This window comes from Lissotriton helveticus, chromosome 9 (assembly GCF_964261635.1).
Source record: "Lissotriton helveticus chromosome 9, aLisHel1.1, whole genome shotgun sequence".
In the NCBI taxonomy this organism is placed as follows: Eukaryota; Metazoa; Chordata; class Amphibia; order Caudata; family Salamandridae; genus Lissotriton; species Lissotriton helveticus.
The window spans coordinates 1,290,671,066-1,290,693,734 of NC_136070.1; the positions used below are offsets into that span (position 1 = coordinate 1,290,671,066).

Consider the following 22,669-nt stretch of genomic DNA (forward strand, 5'->3'; position numbering starts at 1 on the left):
CCCTCATCCCTCTGTGTGGGGATCTCACTCCCTCATCCCTCTGTGTGGGGATCTCACCCCCTCATCCCCCTGTGTAGGGATCTCACTCCCTCATCCCTCTGTGTGGGGATCTCACCCCCTCATCCCCCTGTGTAGGGATCTCACTCCCTCATCCCTCCGTGTAGGGATCTCACTCCCTCATCCCTCTGTGTGGGGATCTCACTCCCTCATCCCTCTGTGTGGGGATCTCACCCCCTCATCCCTCTGTGTGGGGATCTCACTCCCTCATCCCTCTGTGTAGGGATGTCACTCCCTCATCCCTCTGTGTGGGGATCTCACCCCCTCATCCCCCTGTGTAGGGATCTCACTCCCTCATCCCTCTGTGTGGGGATCTCACTCCCTCATCCCTCTGTGTAGGGATCTCACCCCCTCATCCCCCTGTGTAGGGATCTCACTCCCTCATCCCCCTGTGTAGGGATCTCACTCCCTCATCCCTCTGTGTGGGGATCTCACTCACTCATTCCTCTGTGTAGGGATCTCACTCCCTCGTTCCTCTGTGTGGGGATCTCACTCCCTCATCCTTTGTGTAGGGATCTCACCCCCTCATCCCCCTGTGTAGGGATCTCACTCCCTCATCCCTCTGTGTGGGGATCTCACTCCCTCATCCCTCTGTGTGGGGATCTCACTCCCTCATCCCTCTGTGTGGGGATCTCACCCCCTCATCCCTCTGTGTGGGGATCTCACTCCCTCATCCCTCTGTGTGGGGATCTCACTCCCTCGTTCCTCTGTGTGGGGATCTCACTCCCTCATCCTTTGTGTAGGGATCTCACCCCCTCATCCCCCTGTGTAGGGATCTCACTCCCTCATCCCTCTGTGTGGGGATCTCACTCCCTCATCCCTCTGTGTGGGGATCTCACCCCCTCATCCCTCTGTGTGGGGATCTCACTCCCTCATCCCTCTGTGTGGGGATCTCACTCCCTCGTTCCTCCTCGAGAAGTGTCTGACTCTCGGCGCATGTGCGCAGCGCACGGACCCGTGATCTTGGCGCTGCTCGTGCTTCGGGGGCTCCTCTGCTCCGGTTCTGGCACAGACTGAGCCCCCCTCCCCCCCTTTAATTTGCATCTTTGAATCAGACCCCCGGACAGCAGCCTGTCCAGGATCACCCCCTCGAGGCAGGATGCAGGATCCAGAGGTGAGCCCCCCCCCCTTTCCTGTCATTCAGGTCTGTGTTGCTTGTATAGCGCTTCTATGATATCAAAGTGTTTTCGGGGCGCTCTGTGTGGTGGGGAGAAGGGTCGGGGGAGAGGCAGATGTGCGGATCAAAGCAGGACCTGTGGGGGCGGTGGGGATCCCCCATGTCTATGAGGGGTCCTGCCCCCCTCTGTCTCTTCTCCTCAGTGAGTGCTCGCTGGTTTAGGGGTCGGGGGGGGGGGGGGGGAGATAGGAGAGGTGAGAGGCATAAAAGGGGGGGTTGATTGGAGGGTGTTTCGCCTCTGGGGGGCGGGAGTTCAGTCTTTCGCTGTCTTCATTCACCTGAGGCAGGTGCAGATGTGGGGGGCGGGGGGGGCGGGGCAGATACTTCCCCATAGGATGCACTTGGGCTCCCAGTATGAGTCCGTGTGTGGGCTTCTAGGATCACTTGCTGGGCTTGTACGGTGGGCGTGAAGGGTCACTCGTGGCTTTGAGGGGTCACCTGCTGAGGTGGGCGGGTCAGCTGGTCAGATAGATCGTGGACTTGTAGGGTCACCTGTTAGTACAGTTCGGTCACATGCCTTGTGCTTGCATCTTGTGGGCTTCTAGGCACATCTGGATGGCTTGCAGCTTCTCATGGTGCACGGCCGGGTGGGACTGTGGTTGGACAGTTTGAGCACGCAGCTGTTGTGTGGCGGCCTCTGGTGGGCTGTGAGGTGAGCCTCTGCAGGGTGGACTTACAACACCGTGTAGGAACATCTGGATGGCTTGCAGCTTCTCATGGCGTACGGCTGCGGTTGGACAGTTTGGAGATGCAGCTGTTCCCTGGTGGCCTCAGGTGGGCTGTGAAGGTGAGCCTCTGCAGGGTGGACCCACCTCACCGTGTAGGCACATCTGGATGACTTCTAGCCCTCATGGTGCATGTCCCGGGTCACCAGGTGGGACTGCGGTTCGACAGTTTGAAGGCGCAGCTCGCAGCTGTTGTGTGGCGGCCTCAGGTGGGCTGTGAGGTGAGCCTCTGCAGGGTGGACTTACAACACCGTGTAGGAACATCTGGATGGCTTGCAGCTTCTCATGGTGTAAGGCCGGGTGGGACTGCGGTTCCACAGTTTGGAGATGCAGCTGTTGTGTGACGGCCTCTGGTGGGCTGTGAAGGTGAGCATCTCCAGGGTGGACCCACCTCACCCCGGTGACTGAGTGGCCAGGATGGCCCTAGTGGACACCTCACAGCAGCGAGGAGCGTCTGCGTGTGGTGGTGATGCAACTCAGGACAACAGCTCCACATCTGTACAGTGAGCAACGGGCAGCGGCGGCTGGAGCGTCTCAGGGGACGGTGGCCACTGATTGTGTGTCAAAGAAGGTGAAGGAGGCCACTGGACTCTTGGTCAATCTCAGGGATAGTGGCCACTGAACTTTGTTGCATTCAATGGGACGGTGGCCAAAAAGAGACGGTCTTTACTGTACTCGCCCTCATTGAGAGGGACAGTGGCTACCAGACTCCATCTCACTCAAAGGGACATGTTCCCCAGGCTCCTTGTCATTCACAGTAACAAGGGCTGCAGCACTTCATGTCCTTCACAGAGCTGGTGGCCAGCGGGCTACCTGTCAGTCATTGTGGTTGTGGCCGCTGGACTCCCAGCTGTTCAAAGGGGTGAGGCCACTAGACTCTGTGTCACTCAAGGGGACGGTCACCCTCATAATCCAAGTAATTTAAAGACACAGTGGCCACCGGATACCACAACAATCAAAGGGATGGTGGCCCCGGATTCCATGTCAATCGAATGGATGGTGGCCACCGGATTCCACTTCAATCAAAAGGATGGTGGCCACCGGATTCCACTTCAATCAAAAGGATGGTGGCCACCGGATTCCACTTCAATCAAAAGGATGGTGGCCACCGGATTCCACTTCAATCAAAGGATGGTGGCCACTGGATTCCATGTCAATCGAACGGATGGTGGCCACTGGATTCCACTCTAATCGAAAGGATGGTGGCCACCGGATTCAATGTAATTCAAGGGGATAATGATCACTGGACTCCTTGTGTTTTTTTCTTTACAGCCCTGATGATGTCCCATTTACGTTACTTATCTGTAATCGTCCGTTTCCTGTATTTTACACCCCCTCACCCTGCCCCTTCCCCGCCCCACGCCACCGCCCGGTGGATCGCCCTACACGAGCCGGCACTGAAAATGAGTGAGTGCCTTCTGTGAATACCAACATGGTAGTAAGTTTAGGATTTTGTCTTAAGTTAGTTCTGTGAATCGGGCCCAAAGTGTTGAGTGTTTTGCTTGGACCGACCATCACAGGGACAGGACATCATGTCCAGTGCGCGTACCTTCATATTAGGGAAGGCAACCAAATAAAGAGCTGTACCTGCTCGTAATCTGATCAGGGCAGGCATGTTAAATAAGCTGCTAACAGATGCATTCATGTATGAGAGCCAAGGAGTATAAGAAACGTTATCCAAAGTAAGACAGTTTAAAGTAATCGATTGCGTAAAACTTGTTTCCTCTTTAGACCCTATGGAAAGCCGTAGTAAGGAAGGTTTTTAATAAAACCAGTTCCTCCAAATCCTGCAAATCAATCTCTTTATGAGCGATCAGGGATGAAGCCAAAATAGGTCGACAAAACAGACGTTTTAGAAGATTGTTTTCCTCTTCCTGGAGGGGGTTACTAGGACTATAACCCCACTATCCCTCCCACATATTAGCAGTGGACACCCCTCTAGCCTTGTATATATCAACCATCTCCTTAACAGCTCGGCTACCCAATTTATGGTAAAACACAAAAATCCTGCGACAGTTTCTGCTCATTTTGGATCTGGCGTTTAGGACCTGCTGGGACCAGGCTCCGTTGCTCGAGAATCGGTAGCAGAAGGAATCCCCACTAAGGAAGTGTTGGACTTTGGCCCTTAGGGCAGGTTCACCCCTAGACTTTTTGCTAGAAATGGTGACCTGGCAATGGTGATTTTAGGGATTCTGCGCACTTTCACTGTGTCCCAGTGGAAAGTGCGTGCGCACTCTGAGTGCATGTGCTGAGCTAGGCCTGCCCGCCCATAGGAATGCATGGGGAATGTATGTGTCCCTGGTAGTTCCTGATGCGTGGGGTGTACAGGCTTGAGTCTGGTATGTGTGAACTCGTGTGAGTGAATGCTGCGCAACGGTGTATGCAGCATGTATGTGTCTAGTAGCGAAGCGCCATTTCTAGACATGGCTGTACGTGTGCTGTGAGGGTGCTGGCGTGTGATTGGCTGGAGCTGGCTGGCATGCCAGGCTCCAGGAAGTCTGGATGGGTCTGCCCGGTGGTGAGTGGGAGATTAGCATGAGTGATGTGTGGGAGGAGTGTACCTGTGTCCTGGATCGGCTGGGTTTTCCCCACACAATGCTGGCTCCGCCCCCCTGTGGTGTGTCTAATGACCCAAGCCCTGCCAGTGAATAGAGAGGGTGGTTGAGGTAAACAGAGTACTCAAGAACCAGCTGCGACTGGTTCCGCCCCCACTCTGCACCCTTGAACAAAGGAATGCACTGTATAAAAATGGGGCTGTGTCCCCACAGAAGTTGTTCTCTTTTCCAGGATCCTGAGGGGGCTGTTGCTGCTGCTGGGCCAGAGGACCGCCACTTGGGGTGTCTCCCTGCCTGGAGACCCAGTGAGCTGGCTCTGGGCCCAGCCTTGCCCCCCCTGCCTGCCCAAGGACTGCTGGGACTCTGCCCTGCTTGCTGAGGGCGCCTGGGAGCGCTTTATCCTGTTTATAGCGCTTGGAGCGCTGTGATGGTCTGCCTAGCGCAGGGAGCGCTGTAAATTGCCTCTAGCGCTGGGAGCGCTTTGTCTGCGGAGGCCGGTGCCCACCCGGCATTGTCCGCCCCAAGCGAGTGCCACCTCGCTTATTTTTGAGGGTATTGTCGCCTGGCAGGTGCCCACCCTGCCAGGGACCTTGCCGCCCGTTTTGCGCATTTTCCTCGAGGGTGCCGACCCCTCGGTAAATTCATCCCCCGCCTGCAGTGCCTGAGCCGGGCCGCCGCGCTGCCCGCGACGACCCGGAAGTGGTTGTCCAGCCGGCCAATCGGTGCGCGGCCGACCGGAAGTCCCGCCCACCGCAGCCGAGAGGACAGAGGAAGCCGGAAGCTGCCGGGAGCCGACCCCGGGATCCGGTGAGTGAGGAGGGAGAGCGGCGCCTGCCTTCCCAGCCCAAGAGCCGCCGCAGCACGACCGGGACCAGAGTGGAGCTCCCCGGTGTGGGAGAAGAGTCCAGCACTCCAGGAAGAAGTCGCCCGGTAAGTGGAGCCGGGCCTGGGGGGACTCCGTCGGTACAGACGAAGGGAGGAGGGCGTCGGGGCACATTGCCGGTGCCCGCCCCTCCCCCCTGTGCCATCCGGGTTGCAGGAACCTACCTGGGGGCATTGTGGGTATCTCGAGCCCGTCAAGGCTCCAACGTGAGTGCCGCCATTGTGGGAGAGCCCTGAGAGGCTCCCGGGGCCTGTTAGTGATCTCGAGCCCCCAGAGGGGGGACTCCAACGACGGGCTGCCTTGTTCTTTAGAGCCTGCGAGGCTCGGGCGCAATTTGGCATAATTCGAGCGCAGAGAGGCTCCTGAGTGCCCACATTGTGTTTCAGAGCCCAGAGAGGCTCAGAGGAGGCATTTGGTAGCGTGAAGAGCCCAGCGAGGCTCAAAGGGGCATTTTGATTCCAGAGCCTGTGAGGCTCCCACGATTGGCTCATCCTCAATTGCACCAGTTGCCCAGCACTTTGTGGGCAACTGCTACGTTTAGGCCCCTGGACACTGGACACAGGGCGTCCTAGCCCTAGAGAGGCCAGTTGGCCTAGGGACAGTCACAGGTGGTGACTTACGTGAGTTTGGCGCAATTGTACTTTCTATGCACCTCTGAATGTATTGTTTATGCGTCATGTGCCTTTACACCTCTGAATGAATGTTATGCATTGCATCATGTGTATGTTCTTACACCCCTACAGGTATTGTGATACATAGGTGGTTGTTTTCTCCCTAGTACAGGTGGTGCTAGTGAGGTCCTGTTACCAGTGATTACTGGTGGTGTGCTATTTTGTGCTACATTCTATGTTCTAAGTGCTATTTCTGAAAGTGCTACTTCTGATTCCTGACAGTGGTCCAGGTGGCCCTGTCTTGTAAATAATCCCTTGTAAATTCTGCCCGTGCCTCTGGCACATTGTAAAGTGTGTGTTTTATCTAATGTGTTTTGGTGTAATACAAAGGCTATTTTTATATAACCTTGTGTGGAGTTTCCTTTGTGGTGGGCCTTTGGTTGTTGTTGCTGGGGTGCGTGCGCAAATACTTAGCCTACATCGCCTCCAAGTTTAGCCTTGCTGCTCGCGCCACGTTACCTAGAGGGTGAGTAGGGGTTATCTTGGCGTGTAACTCCCTTGCCCTGACTTGGGGGTGGTGGTCTCTGACTGACTTTGGCGAAAGCCCTGGCCAGCCGGGGATCCCATTTCCAACATTGGCGGCAAGCGGCGGGATAAGGATTTGTGTTTGCGTTGTACCTTAGTAGTAACTGGCCATACCACAAAACTCTGCATTTAGATGACCACATTTTTGGGGATTGTATTGTTTTTGAAATTCCATTGTTTCTTCTCCTGAAGAGTGTCATTTGATTGTGTTCAGTACATTTGTCCCCCGCCCTGCTTCCAGAGTTTGGTACCTGTGTCGCTTTTGGTCAGGTTGAGAAGTCAGGGGTGGTAGAAACTGCCTTACCGATCCGAGGGGAGGGTGTGTGTGGATGAATGGTGTGTTTTCCTGGACGCATGAGTATGAGTTCTCTTTGATAAGGAGATTGTTGAAGTTTTGGAATTGTGTCCTCTTACTTCAGATTGTTCAGTCCCCTGTGTTGCACGTGTCTGTGAGCATCTTGCCAAGATGGAGTCTGCTTTTAATGTCTGGGGTCTGTTTTTGCATGAACTGAGAGAGTTTTGCGAAGAGAGAGACATTGCAGTGAATGAGTCAGACACCCAGTCCCAACTTAGGGGTAACCTGATCCAATGGCAGAAGGATGACTGGGAGCGTGAGCACAGTGCGGAGAGGGCCCGGGTCTCACACCATGAGGGTGGTGGGTCAGAGGGGAACCCTGAAGAGTCTGAGGAGGAAGAAGATGATAGCACAGGGACGCCAGCAGATAGTGAGGACCCCATAGATAGGGAGTCCCTTGCTGGGTCCAGTTTAGGAGGCAGCGCCTCATCCCTTTCCCTGTCCCCAGAGGAGCTGGAAGATAGGAGGAGAGAAAGGGAGCACCAGCTGGCTTTAGAGAGGCTCAGGTTGGAGCATGCCCAGGCTATGGCACAGCTGGGCATTAGAAAGCAACAGCTGGAGGTTAAGAAGCAACAGCTGGAGACCGAGAGGGTCTTAGCGCAGGACAGGATAGAGGAGGCTGAGAGGGCCGCCACCAGAGGCAAAGTAGCTCTGGAGGGTAGACTATCCCCTGCGCGCAGTGTTGAGTGTCTGGATCCCCCAGGGAGGGTTGGGTCCAGTGGTGGCAGCTATTTAAATCTCAGTCTAGAAAGTCCCAGTTCCCAGAGTATGGTTCCTGTTTCCCCAGAGGAGGAGAATAGGTTGAGGTTTAGGAACCTTAGGAAACCGTCTCATCAGTCTTGGGAAGACTTTGAGGATGACTGTTGTGAAGCCCTGTGTGATTGGGTACGGGAGCCCACGAAATGTGATTGGGACCTATTGTTCGATATGCTTCTCAGAGAGCAGTTGCTCAGTTGTTGTTCACCAGGGTTGCGCCAACACCTGTTAGGGTGTGGATTGTCTGAACCATGTGAGCTGGCAGAGGAAGCAGACCGCTGGGAAAGGACCAGAGGTTCTGTAGAGTCATTGGTGAGTGACTCCAAAAGTAGTGGGTCAGGGATCTTCCAGCCCAGCGTGGTGGAAGAGGCTCAGTGTAGCCCAGCTAGGTCCCTGGTTAGTGAGAAGGGTGTAGGGGCTGACTGCCTGGCTCAGTGGAGCAGGAGTCAGTGGGTGGCTGAGAGCCCCCAGAGGCCCGAAGCCCTGTCTCAGAACCTGGGTGGTTTCTTGAGGGAACACCAGGTTGGGGACCTAGGCTGTCCTGTTAGCCCATTTGAGGAGGATCTCCTAGTGAGTAGAGGACCTGGAGCGTCTGTAACCAGAGCTCCTGTGGTTCTAGAGTCTGGCAGTACCGCTCCGATAGGGAGGGTACAGGAGTCCAGAGTGAGGAGTGATTGGGGGAGTTCCCCAGTGGCTGGACCAGTGGGTCAGGGACTACCCAGTTGGGCTAGGTTCCCGTGTAGTGACCATGGTGACACCACTTCTGGTCTGGGGGATCTTCGCGCACTGTCAGGTGGACAGGGAGCGGGAGATCTGCGCCAGACAGACAGTCACACGACACATGGGCCATGTGTCAGCCTCAGGGGGATTGTGTGTGAGTCCCCAGGAGTCCTGGAGTGCCAGGCAATTGTTCCACCGAAGGTTTTAGACCAGAGGTTGGAAGGCCAGGTTCAGGATCAGCCTGACCTGAAGGGTAGGACGACTGTAACCAGTGTCCTGACCGGTTCTTCTTCCAGAGGAACCTCTCCAGGTGGGAGAGGGCAGACCTCTGGAAGGGGGTGCAGAGGGTGGGAGAGCCCACCTCTGACCCCGGTGCAACCTGAGTGGATAAGTCCTGGGTTGGAATGGCGTTCTAGGGGTACCCCTCGCAGAGGGAGGAGGAACCCTAGGAGAAGAGGTAGGGGGAGGAGAGCCTTCCCCGAGACTCCTGGTCCGCCTGAGGTTGTAGGCCCTAGGCTGGAGTACCAGTGGCAGTCTAGTCCTGTCTTGCAGACAGGAAGAGTGGAAAATGGCTCCTATGTGCCAGGGGTTACTACCCCCCGCTCTGCGAATTGGCATGGACCAGTGGCACCTGGGTGGCCCAGGGCCTGGTCCTGGCCGCGGACAACTTGGGAGTACCAGTGGGGTAGCCCAGTTGGTCCAGACAGTGTGTTTAGAAGGAATCCCATGGGTTCACCGTGGCATAGAACAGGAGGGTGTCCCTGCAGTTGCGGGCCCGCGTCCGTGTTCTATCGCCCCAAGCAGGGAAGTCCATCACGGTGGTGATTGGTCTCCCCTGCGTTTTGGCTGGAAGGGGGTTATGTTGGACTTTGGCCCTTAGGGCAGGTTCACCCCTAGACTTTTTGCTAGAAATGGTGACCTGGCAATGGTGATTTTAGGGATTCTGCGCACTTTCACTGTGTCCCAGTGGAAAGTGCGTGCGCACTCTGAGTGCATGTGCTGAGCTAGGCCTGCCCGCCCATAGGAATGCATGGGGAATGTATGTGTCCCTGGTAGTTCCTGATGCGTGGGGTGTACAGGCTTGAGTCTGGTATGTGTGAACTCGTGTGAGTGAATGCTGCGCAACGGTGTATGCAGCATGTATGTGTCTAGTAGCGAAGCGCCATTTCTAGACATGGCTGTACGTGTGCTGTGAGGGTGCTGGCGTGTGATTGGCTGGAGCTGGCTGGCATGCCAGGCTCCAGGAAGTCTGGATGGGTCTGCCCGGTGGTGAGTGGGAGATTAGCATGAGTGATGTGTGGGAGGAGTGTACCTGTGTCCTGGATGGGCTGGGTTTTCCCCACACAATGCTGGCTCCGCCCCCCTGTGGTGTGTCTAATGACCCAAGCCCTGCCAGTGAATAGAGAGGGTGGTTGAGGTAAACAGAGTACTCAAGAACCAGCTGCGACTGGTTCCGCCCCCACTCTGCACCCTTGAACAAAGGAATGCACTGTATAAAAATGGGGCTGTGTCCCCACAGAAGTTGTTCTCTTTTCCAGGATCCTGAGGGGGCTGTTGCTGCTGCTGGGCCAGAGGACCGCCACTTGGGGTGTCTCCCTGCCTGGAGACCCAGTGAGCTGGCTCTGGGCCCAGCCTTGCCCCCCCTGCCTGCCCAAGGACTGCTGGGACTCTGCCCTGCTTGCTGAGGGCGCCTGGGAGCGCTTTATCCTGTTTATAGCGCTTGGAGCGCTGTGATGGTCTGCCTAGCGCAGGGAGCGCTGTAAATTGCCTCTAGCGCTGGGAGCGCTTTGTCTGCGGAGGCCGGTGCCCACCCGGCATTGTCCGCCCCAAGCGAGTGCCACCTCGCTTATTTTTGAGGGTATTGTCGCCTGGCAGGTGCCCACCCTGCCAGGGACCTTGCCGCCCGTTTTGCGCATTTTCCTCGAGGGTGCCGACCCCTCGGTAAATTCATCCCCCGCCTGCAGTGCCTGAGCCGGGCCGCCGCGCTGCCCGCGACGACCCGGAAGTGGTTGTCCGGCCGGCCAATCGGTGCGCGGCCGACCGGAAGTCCCGCCCACCGCAGCCGAGAGGACAGAGGAAGCCGGAAGCTGCCGGGAGCCGACCCCGGGATCCGGTGAGTGAGGAGGGAGAGCGGCGCCTGCCTTCCCAGCCCAAGAGCCGCCGCAGCACGACCGGGACCAGAGTGGAGCTCCCCGGTGTGGGAGAAGAGTCCAGCACTCCAGGAAGAAGTCGCCCGGTAAGTGGAGCCGGGCCTGGGGGGACTCCGTCGGTACAGACGAAGGGAGGAGGGCGTCGGGGCACATTGCCGGTGCCCGCCCCTCCCCCCTGTGCCATCCGGGTTGCAGGAACCTACCTGGGGGCATTGTGGGTATCTCGAGCCCGTCAAGGCTCCAACGTGAGTGCCGCCATTGTGGGAGAGCCCTGAGAGGCTCCCGGGGCCTGTTAGTGATCTCGAGCCCCCAGAGGGGGGACTCCAACGACGGGCTGCCTTGTTCTTTAGAGCCTGCGAGGCTCGGGCGCAATTTGGCATAATTCGAGCGCAGAGAGGCTCCTGAGTGCCCACATTGTGTTTCAGAGCCCAGAGAGGCTCAGAGGAGGCATTTGGTAGCGTGAAGAGCCCAGCGAGGCTCAAAGGGGCATTTTGATTCCAGAGCCTGTGAGGCTCCCACGATTGGCTCATCCTCAATTGCACCAGTTGCCCAGCACTTTGTGGGCAACTGCTACGTTTAGGCCCCTGGACACTGGACACAGGGCGTCCTAGCCCTAGAGAGGCCAGTTGGCCTAGGGACAGTCACAGGTGGTGACTTACGTGAGTTTGGCGCAATTGTACTTTCTATGCACCTCTGAATGTATTGTTTATGCGTCATGTGCCTTTACACCTCTGAATGAATGTTATGCATTGCATCATGTGTATGTTCTTACACCCCTACAGGTATTGTGATACATAGGTGGTTGTTTTCTCCCTAGTACAGGTGGTGCTAGTGAGGTCCTGTTACCAGTGATTACTGGTGGTGTGCTATTTTGTGCTACATTCTATGTTCTAAGTGCTATTTCTGAAAGTGCTACTTCTGATTCCTGACAGTGGTCCAGGTGGCCCTGTCTTGTAAATAATCCCTTGTAAATTCTGCCCGTGCCTCTGGCACATTGTAAAGTGTGTGTTTTATCTAATGTGTTTTGGTGTAATACAAAGGCTATTTTTATATAACCTTGTGTGGAGTTTCCTTTGTGGTGGGCCTTTGGTTGTTGTTGCTGGGGTGCGTGCGCAAATACTTAGCCTACATCGCCTCCAAGTTTAGCCTTGCTGCTCGCGCCACGTTACCTAGAGGGTGAGTAGGGGTTATCTTGGCGTGTAACTCCCTTGCCCTGACTTGGGGGTGGTGGTCTCTGACTGACTTTGGCGAAAGCCCTGGCCAGCCGGGGATCCCATTTCCAACAGGAAGTGTCTGCATTTTTGTGCTTTTTTCCTTCATTCCATTGTATAGGTTTTGGTTTTGTTAATCACCATTTTCTTGGACTAAAGTCCACAAATGCATTCATCAGCTTCTGCAGGCCATTGGGTGTCCTAGGTAATAAAACAGCATTGGTGTGTAATAACACAGGAATGGGGCGTCAGGCGACGCTAGGCACATCAGCCAGCGGAGCACCATCGACCCCATTAAAAAAAGAGCGAAAACAAAAGGGGAGCCAGTACACAGCCCTGTCTAACTCTCCTCCCTACTCTAAAAGGGGGGGGGACATTCACCATAAGAGCCACATCCAACCTTAGATGATAAGTTCCATCCAGGTGTGGGAGGAAGCAAATGACCTCCTCCGGGGCACCAAGAACAGTTGACAGAGAATAGAATGGTCACCAGGTCAAATGTACTACGTAAATCAGCAAAGCAAAGGCAATGGGATCCTGGCTTACCCCTAGTATACTTTCCGATCAGCAACTCCAGGTTCACACATTGCTTGACCGTCCCCAGACCCTTCCTAAATCCAAACTATGCTTCTGATAAGATAAAGTTATCCTGTGCCCGTTTCTGTAATCTGATTAGTAATATCTTACTCATCAATTTCACTGATGAGTCGAGGAGGGATATGATGCGATAGCATTTGGGATTGGATTTATCGCCCTTCTTGAATATGGGTACAATTATTGAGACAGATCAGGAGGGAGGAATCGTACACCCCACAGCCGCGTTAAACAAAACACCTGTGTCAGAATGGGGCCCTTAAAGGTCCCTGGCTGCTTTACAAGTTGTCAACGGTACCCCATCTGGGCCTGGTGCATTCCCGGCTGCGCTATGATGTAGGTAATTGTCATATTTTGAAAGATGCCCCACATTGTGGGGCATATTAGCAAGGTGGGCAATATGAGATTATCGCCGCTTTTCCGGCCGTTTTCGGCCGAAAAGCGGCAATAATTCTATCGCCCTATTAGCAAGCTGTCGCTAACAGCAGGTAGCGACAGCTTGTAGGCGATAGCGACAGGTTTGGGACCCGCTTTGCATGTCAGCGATATTTATCGCTAATGACATGCAAAGTGGGTGTACCCAACCTGTTAGCGACTGAAAGCAGTCGCTAACATCGCTATCGCCTATTATCAACGCAGGCGAGGCGATAAAAAACTTTGCTCTAAGCACGAATATCGCCAAAACCTAACGCCTGCTCAGACCAGTTCTTAACCTGTATATCCAATGGGAGGTGGATATTTAGGTTAAGACCCTATTGGCGTTAAGGCTTGAATATCGCTGGATTTCCAGCAATATTCACGCATTTCGGCGCTATCGCCGGATATTTTATTGCTTTAGAGATAAACGTTGCTAATATCGCTAAGCCTATTTAGCGATAAATATCGCTAGTTGTTGGTAATATGCCCCTAAGTGCCTCTTAGGAATACCTCATTGCACTGAAAATACCTTAAATACATATCCTCTGAAGTATCCAGTGGAATATTGATTACCGATTTCTCGGCATGGGTCTGCGATGTGGTCACCCAAGCCAGACCGCATGACTGGCATTCCGAAACTTTCAAACTGGGTAAGGACCTCATATTGCAAATTAATCCTTCCGTTTGGTCGCCATGGTGTTGTTACTTGATGGCAGAAGAAGGCTTAGTAAAGTGCTTCACAGGATCACATTGACAGTTTAGGGAACATGTCTTTTCTTATCTTCATATTAGCCTGTATTACACTTTCCTTAAAAAAGAAAAAAATACCAATTGTGGTTAACTCTCTGCCAGTTAATGTATATAGCAGTATTGTGGAACCTGTATAAAAAGACACCATTGTCTTTATGTTGACCATTTTCTCTGGCAGGTTCCAGCTGCCTTCCACGATGCGTCCGCCTGCTTCTCCGAAGAGGAGTGGAAGCTTCTGCAGGACTGGCAGAAGGAACTGTGCAGGAACGTGATGAAGGAAATCCACAAGGCCTTGATCTCACTTGGTAAGGATACTCCATTGACTTGTATCTCAGGGTTTGAACTCTAGGAGGGTAGGTGGTTAGATTTCTGTTTCAGGAGACCAGGCTGTGTTTTTGATCTTCTGCTGTCGCGGAACCCCCAAAATGAGCCAGTGAGTACATTCACAAAGAGCACCTTACGGCAAGCCTCCTCTCTGTGCTAAAACCATATTGTAGTTGTATCGATATTGTTTTGATCTTACAAATGAATTCTCCAAATCATATTGAAGTTGTATCGATTTTGTTTCATCTTACAAATTCATTCTCCGAACCCTATTGACGTAAATGTGTGCATATGGATCTAGAGCCCAACTTTACAGGGTGGGTGGGTTATGTGGAGGGTTAGAAGTGGGATGTGTAAGAGCAGAGCGGAGTCCAGAGGTTCGTACAGCTCCGCGACTTGATGTCTGGGGATATATAGGATAAAGGAGCAGTGAATCTATGGACGCGTCTGGTGGTAACTGTCCTATGGACCAGACAGAAAGCTCTACGGTGTAAAGTATGAAATACAGACTAGTCTTCCACCCAAATATCACCCAGCTATTGTAGTGTGAAGGGTGTGAGAAAACGCTCAATGGATTGGAGAATTTGTCGTGCAACATATACAAAGGATTATCACGTGTCCAATATGCTGACACATCTCTTCGTAAGTTAAAATAGTTTAGAATATCAGAGGAAGAGACCGGTCTGCGACGTCTTTAGGCGCTCGACTTCGGACCTGGGGATCTGGGTTCGAGTCTCGGTAACGACGCCAAAAAACACTTTAAAGTAGTGATGAATAGTGCAGTCAAGATGTGTAAGTGTTGTAAATTGCACAGACACAAAGTATGAAGTGAATGTTACATATAATCCGAGCTATAAACACTAACAAGGCGCTCCAACATCTTTCGCTCTGTGATTACACTGTCACAACTCAGGAGGAAGAGCGGGAGGAGGTGCAATTTCCTGCCCTCTCCGTGATTTGAGTGTGCAGTGTGGCATTGCGTTATGTCATTGCTATCTTTAGGCTAATAAAAACACTCCAGCTATAGTAGGGCCCTGGCTTCAACTCCTGGTGCAGGACGGGCTGTGCTCTATGGCAGGCATGGAGGGAGGGATGGATGGTGTCAGCTGCAGCTCTGGCCTCGTACACAGCCCCTCATATTACTAGTGAGCGAGAGGCGCTGAGGTGGTGATATTGGTGTGGTGGTATTGGTGGTGGCGGTGGTATTGGTGGTGGTGGTATTGGTGGTGGTGGTATTGGTATTGGTGGTGGCGGTGGTATTGGTGGTGGTGGTGGTATTGGTGGTATGGGTGGTGCTGGTATTGGTGGTGGTGGTGGCTTTGGTGGCATTGGTGGTGGTGATATTGGTATTGGAGGTGGCGGTATTAGTGGTAATATTGGTATTGGTCGTGGTGGTACTGGTATTGGTTTGTGGTATTGCTGGTGGTGCTATTGGTGGTGGTGGTATTGGTGGTGGTATTGGTACTGATGGTGGTGGTATTGGTACTGATGGTGGTGGTGTTGGTGGTGGTGGTGGTGGTGGTGGTGGTATTAGTGGTGGTATTTTTGGTGGTGGTATTAGTGGTGGTGGTATTGGGGTTGGTGGTATTGGTGGTGGTGGTGGTGGTAATAATTGTAGTATTGGTATTGGTATTAGTGGTGGTGGTGGTGGTATTAGTGGTATTGATTGTGGTGGTATTGGTATTGGTGATGGTATTGGTGGTGGTGGTATTGGTAGTGGTATTGATGGTGGTGGTATTGGTGATGGGGATATTGGTGGTGGAGATTATATTGGTAGTGGTAGTGGTGGTGGTGGTGGTGTTATTGGTGGTGTTGGTATTGGTGCTATTGGTGCTATTGGTGATGTTGGTGGTTGTGATATTGGTGGTGGTGGTATTGATATTGGTGTTGGTGGTGGTGTTGGTATTGGTGGTGGCATTGGTATGGTGGTGGTCTTGGTGGTATTGGTGATGGTGGTATTCGTGGTGGAGGTGGCGGTCATTGATGGTGGTGGCATTGGTGGTGGTAGTATTGGTGGTGGTGGTATTGGTGGTGTTATTAGTGGTGGTGGTATTGGTGGTGGTAGTGGTGATGGTGGTATTGGTGGTAAAACTGGAGGTTAAGGGTTTTTGTATACAGGAAGTAATGGCGCACCGCAAATTTACGTCAGTATATGTGGGTCGTAATAGTGCGTATGGTGCTACCTAGGAAGAGGAGACCCTTGTAACCCCTTAATGTGTGTAGGGAAACCCTACAACTAACAAATATAGCTAAATCCTGTGCACACATACATAAATTCAATAGGAAATACAAATATCCTTTGAAGCAATTTGTACAGAATTCTTAGGTGATGTCGTAGTTTCTTTATTCTGATGGAAAATGCAACCAGCCGACACGTGTTTCGTCGATGAGAGATAATCCCACAACTCTTGTGGGCTTAGGGAAGTTGTCAAAAGGCTGTAATGTCCCTATGCCGGTGATAATTCCAACCCGGTTGGGCACAAGTTAAAATCTACAGTTGAATCCAAGGTGATAAGAAGTAAGACGCCAGAGATGTAGAGTCGTAATGTTGCGTGATCGGAATGCCGGTGATACTTCCAACCTGGCAGAAATCGATCTGGGTCAAAGTGCGCAAGTCCAAAGTCTTGTGAGTATCTGAAGTAAGTTCTAAACAGCACAAAACGCCAGTAGAATGCACATGTTATTCAATACAGTATCCCAATAATCTGTGTGTGAGGAAGTTTCACCTATTCGTGAGATGGAGACCATCGAGGGAACCAGCCACGCCAGGACATCCGTGTTTTCTCTGCATCCAAACGGATATGGTGAACACTCACATGTGTTCTACCTTTAATATACTGAAACAGGACAAATAGGTGAAACTTCCTCACACACAGATTATTGGTGGAGGTGGTAGTATTGGTGGTGGTGGTGGTATTGCTGGTGTTGATGGTGTTGGTGGTGGTATTGGCGGTGGTGGTGGTATTGCTGGTGTTATTGGTGGAGGTGGTGGTCTTGGTGGTGGTATTGATGGTGTTGGTGTTGGTGGTGCCATTGGTGGTGGTGATGGTATTGGTGGTGGTAGTATTGGCGGCATTGGTGGTGGTGGTGGTATTAGTGGTGGTGGTATTGGTGGTGGTGTTGTTGTTGTTATTAATAAAACAGGCTTATGAAAACAACCTGTCAGGTGGCTTTAGTGCAGATGTTATGTAACACAGATGTGCTGTTGTCAGCTTTATCCCAGTAGCACAGTATGTGCTACCTGGAATTCACATGACTTAATTCCCTTATAATTTCTAAATCCATTTTACCTGACGGATTGAAACAGACACAAGATAATGCCGGGTTAAAGTGGTTGAAAGCAGGCACCAGAGTTACGGGGGCGGCCGTGCTGCTTAAAAAATACAAGCAGTTTCAGCTGAAGCAGCGCATGTCCGGCCTGCAAAAGAGAAACTCAATAAAGTAAATAGTGCTTACAGACTAAATAATAGGTCCGTGCAACAACTGAAGTAAAGGGGCCAGTCGCCATGGGAGGTTACAAATGAAGACAAGCCCATACTGAGGGGGGACTAACACGCCTATTAACAAATCAGTAGGCAGCATTTATGAAAGACAATGACACAAGCCAATGAAAAATATGGGAGAAGAGTGGGAGCGGCTTCTCTCCCATGCTCTGCTACAGCAGTCTCGCAGAGCGAGCAGCGCATGCGCGCTGCCGCTAGGCTCGACCTAAAAAGGAAAGGAGAGGACTTGAGTAGAGGACTTGTCTTACATTTCAATATCTTTAGTATTTTCCAAATAAATGTGATGCTTTAATTGATGTTCCTTCACACGCAGTTTATTAACTTTTCCTGTTATTCTTCACATTTATTTTTATTTTGAAATGTGACAAACACATTTTTAGAGTTGTTTGCCAAAGAAGAAACGAGGAAGAAGAACAAGTCTTTAAGAGCGGTGGGGAGGGCAATTGAAAGATTAATCCTTTCATTGTAGCTCGAAGGAAGTGTCTGCGGATTGACTGCAGAGGGCATTGTGGGAGTTGTCCATGTGCCTGACCTCAACATGGCTGACTGGCATAGTGAACAGGCACTGTGCTGTTTGTGCACAGTTGATGTAAGGAGTACCTGTCAGCTCATACTGGTAGCAAAGGAGGCAGAAAACAGTGGAAAATGAATTATGGTTTGCAAAGTGTGCAGTTTTCAGGACAATAATGATTGTTGCAGGAACGTAACCTCGGGCAAGCCATAAGCATAGATATGCCAACCTCTTCCAATTTGAATGTTTGCCCACTGTGGGGATAGTGGCCTTATGCCAGAGGAGAACCACCGCAGAGATGGATAGTCATGGCCCGGGAAATGTAAGACACTTTACTGTAAAGATGTTAAAAAGACCTGGTGCAATGCAGAAACATCCAGTCTTTCTGTATTCTTTGAACTGGGTTCCAGACGTTAGGCTTTTGTGCTGTGAATAGAAAGAGCAAAGTCCCTGAAAGCATAGCACACAAAAGACCTAGAGGAGCCGTCCGCTCTTAACAGGGGCGGACCGGAGATCTCTGACGTTTTCACCTGTCCAGGTCCAGCCAACTTTCTTTTTAGTGCTTTAGTGACCCCAAGTTTTGAACATTCTTAGGCGTGTATGGTAACATGCATAATCGGTGACATCACAGAAATTGACTCTGAACAACCTCCAGCTCCAATGACTTGGAAGCATGATTAGTGAAAGTTGTAAAAACTTACCAAATAAACTGAGGGGCAGACTTACAAGCCCTGTGCGCCACATTTGCGCTGCTGTGGCTGAGTGAAATCTACAAGATTTCACTCAGCCACTTTTACGGCCATGCTGCGTCAAAACCCTGCGCCTGCTTGAAGCAGGTGTAAGGATTGACGCAGCATGTTAGGCATAGGGGCACCCCGAGCCTTGCTGGAGCTGCGTCGCACTTGCGACGTGACTCAAGCAATTCGCTGCTTTTCTGCCGGGGGATGGGACACGGATCTGCCCATCCGTGCGCCATGGTGCACCGCATTGTAAATGCGGCGCATCAGTTGTGACGCACAGGTGGTTTGGCGTGTCACAACTGTTCTGGCGCAACCCTGCTGATTTGCAGAGATGCGCCAGAAGTTGTAAATCTGCCCCTGAGTGTTTAATACTTACTTGACTGTCGCCACATGAGAGCACACCTGAGGCAGTACGAATAGATATAATCTCCGATAGTATATGCATCAGTAGCCTTTAGCAATATATGGATCAATGGTATACAGTGTACCAATGGCCTCATGCAACACATGGATCAGTGACTCCAAAGATTATAGGCATTAAGGGCCACAGACAGCATGAACTTCAGTGTCAGGGGGCCCGATTCACAGAATTAACTTGACAAAATCCTAAATGTACTACTATTGGTATTCACAGAATGCACTTACTACTATTGGTAATCACAGAATGGATTTACGACTACTAACTTTACTGCCGCACTCTGGCCGGAAATTCCGACCTGGAGGTGGAGCTTCCGGCCTGGAGGCAGAGGTTACGGCTCAAAGGTGGGGATTTAGCCATGGTGGAATCCCCACCTCTGGCCGAAAGCTCCGCCTCTGGGCCTCAAGCTCCGCCTCCAAGCCAGAAGCTCCACCTTCGGGCTGGAATTTCCAGCCCAAGTGCGGACGTAAAGTTAGTAGTCGTAAATCCATTCTGTGAATACCAAAAGTAGTAAGTTTAGGATTTTGTCTTAAGTTCGTTCTGTGAATCGGGCCCTCTGTGACCAAGACAGTATATGCAACAGTTGGCCCCAGGCTTGGAACAGATATGCACAACTGGACCCAGGCACCACATGTGTCTATGACCCCAGACAGTAAGGCACATCAGTCCCCCAAAACAATAATACACTTCATTTGCCACAGGACATGTATCCGTAACACTAGCCTGTTATATGTGTCTCTGCACTTTACTAGCTGTGTAAAGGCTGTGATACTCATCCGTACGCCAAATTGTTGAGCACATTATTGGCACCATATAGTACATGCATCACTGGCCAGAGACAATGATACATTTAATTGCTCTGGGCCAATAATGGATAAATGGAAGGAGATAGTACATAGAACTTTTTGGCAGCCAAAGCATGGAACTGTCTCCCCCCCGACCTTAGGCATGCCCCCTCAGAAAGCCTTTTTAGGAAACTCCTGAAGACCCGGATTTTTTCTCAGTCTGACTCGTCGGTACTCGCAGCCATCTGATCCTTTCTCTCCACTGCTGGGTCTCTGTTGTGCTCAGCGCCAAGATGCTCCTTCCGGAGCGATAGTTGCGCTATACAAATTTTAATAAATATCAAATATCAAAATATCAAGAACCAGGTCCCTAGAGGAAGATACTACACAGGTCCTGGTGGTCATTGATGGTGTGACACGCGGCCTCAGATTGACACTTCTAGTCTTCTAAAGGCGTCTGTAGGACGCTGGCTCTGTATATACTATCTCAGTGAAAGAGAGGGCCCGAGAGCGAGGTACTGCACAGCTCCTGGTGGTCATTGATGGTGTGAAGCGCGGCCTCAGATTGACACTTCTAGTCTCCTAAAGGCGTCTGTAGGACGCTGGCTCTGTATATACTATCTCAGAGAAAGAGAGGGCCCTCGAGCGAGGTACGGCACAGGTCCTGGTGGTCATCGATGGTGTGACACGCGGCCTCAGATTGACACTTCTAGTCTTCTAGAGGCGTCTGTAGGAAGCTGGCTCTGTACATACTATCTCAGTGAAAGAGAGGGCCCTAAAGCGAGGTACATCACAGGTCCTGGTGGTCATTGATGGTGTGACGCGCGGCCTCAGATTGACACTTCTAGTCTCCTAAAGGCGTCTGTAGGACGCTGGCTCTGTATATACTATCTCAGAGAAAGAGAGGGCCCTCGAGCGAGGTACGGCACAGGTCCTGGTGGTCATCGATGGTGTGACACGCGGCCTCAGATTGACACTTCTAGTCTTCTAGAGGCGTCTGTAGGAAGCTGGCTCTGTATATACTATCTCAGAGAAAGAGAGGGCCCGAGAGCGAGGTGCTGCACGGGTCCTGGTGGGCATTGATGGTGTGACACGCGGCCTCAGATTGACACTTCTAGTCTTCTAAAGGCGTCTGTAGGACGCTGGCTCTGTATATACTATCTCAGTGAAAGAGAGGGCCCTAAAGCGAGGTACATCACAGGTCCTGGTGGTCTTTGATGGTGTGACACGCGGCCTCAGATTGACACATCTAGTCTTCTAGAGGCGTCTGTAGGACGCTGGCTCTGTATATACTATCTCAGTGAAAGAGAGGGCCCTAGAGCGAGGTACTGCACGGGTCCTGGTGGTCATTGATGGTGTGACGCGCGGCCTCAGATTGACACTTCTAGTCTTCTAGAGGCGTCTGTAGGACGCTGGCTCTGTATATACTATCTCCGTGAAAGAGAGGGCCCTCGAGCGAGGTACTGCACAGGTCCTGGGGGCATTGATGGTGTGACACGCGGCCTCAGATTGACACTTCTAGTCTTCTAAAGGCGTCTGTAGGACGCTGGCTCTGTATATACTATCTCAGTGAAAGAGAGGGCCCGAGAGCGAGGTGCTGCACGGGTCCTGGTGGGCATTGATGGTGTGACACGCGGCCTCAGGTTGACACTTCTAGTCTTCTAAAGGCGTCTGTAGGACGCTGGCTCTGTATATACTATCTCAGTGAAAGAGAGGGCCCTAAAGCGAGGTACATCACAGGTCCTGGTGGTCTTTGATGGTGTGACACGCGGCCTCAGATTGACACATCTAGTCTTCTAAAGGCGTCGGTAGGACGCTGGCTCTGTATATACTATCTCAGAGAAAGAGAGGGCCCTCGAGCGAGGTACTGCACGGGTCCTGGTGGTCATTGATGGTGTGACACGCGGCCTCAGATTGACACTTCTAGTCTCCTAAAGGCGTCTGTAGGACGCTGGCTCTGTATATACTATCTCAGAGAAAGAGAGGGCCCTCGAGCGAGGTACTGCACAGGTCCTGGGGGCATTGATGGTGTGACGCGCGGCCTCAGATTGACACTTCTAGTCTTCTAGAGGCGTCTGTAGGACGCTGGCTCTGTATATACTATCTCAGAGAAAGAGAGGGCCCTCGAGCGAGGTACTGCACAGGTCCTGGGGGCATTGATGGTGTGACGCGCGGCCTCAGATTGACACTTCTAGTCTTCTAAAGGCGTCTGTAGGACGCTGGCTCTGTATATACTATCTCGGTGAAAGAGAGGGCCCGAGAGCGAGGTACTGCACGGGTCCTGGTGGTCATTGATGGTGTAAGACGCGGCCTCAGATTGACACTTCTAGTCTTCTAGAGGCGTCTGTAGGACGCTGGCTCTGTATATACTATCTCAGTGAAAGAGAGTCCCTAGAGCGAGTTACTGCACAGGTCCTGGGGGCATTGATGGTGTGACACGCGGCCTCAGATTGACACTTCTAGTCTTCTAGAGGCGTCTGTAGGACGCTGGCTCTGTATATACTATCTCAGTGAAAGAGAGGGCCCTAGAGCGAGGTACTGCACGGGTCCTGGTGGTCATTGATGGTGTGACGCGCGGCCTCAGATTGACACTTCTAGTCTTCTAGAGGCGTCTGTAGGACGCTGGCTCTGTATATACTATCTCCGTGAAAGAGAGGGCCCTCGAGCGAGGTACTGCACAGGTCCTGGGGGCATTGATGGTGTGACACGCGGCCTCAGATTGACACTTCTAGTCTTCTAAAGGCATCTGTAGGACGCTGGCTCTGTATATACTATCTCAGTGAAAGAGAGTCCCTAGAGCGAGGTACTGCACAGGTCCTGGTGGTCATTGATGGTGTGACGC

At 52.2% G+C, this 22,669-nt stretch overlaps 1 protein-coding gene across 2 annotated transcripts in view; it reads left to right on the top strand.

Moving 5' to 3' along the window:
- The first annotated feature begins 1,009 nt into the window (after positions 1 to 1,009).
- The window catches only part of LOC144782523 (uncharacterized), a 42,856-nt gene continuing 21,196 nt past the window's right edge, over positions 1,010 to 22,669 (top strand). For both annotated transcript variants that reach the window (XM_078661930.1, XM_078661931.1), the window contains exons 1-2: positions 1,010 to 1,171; positions 13,725 to 13,851. In XM_078661930.1, coding sequence (XP_078518056.1) covers positions 1,157 to 1,171; positions 13,725 to 13,851 — 142 coding nt within the window. In that variant the 5' untranslated portion in view covers positions 1,010 to 1,156. The remainder of the gene's footprint in view (positions 1,172 to 13,724; positions 13,852 to 22,669) is intronic.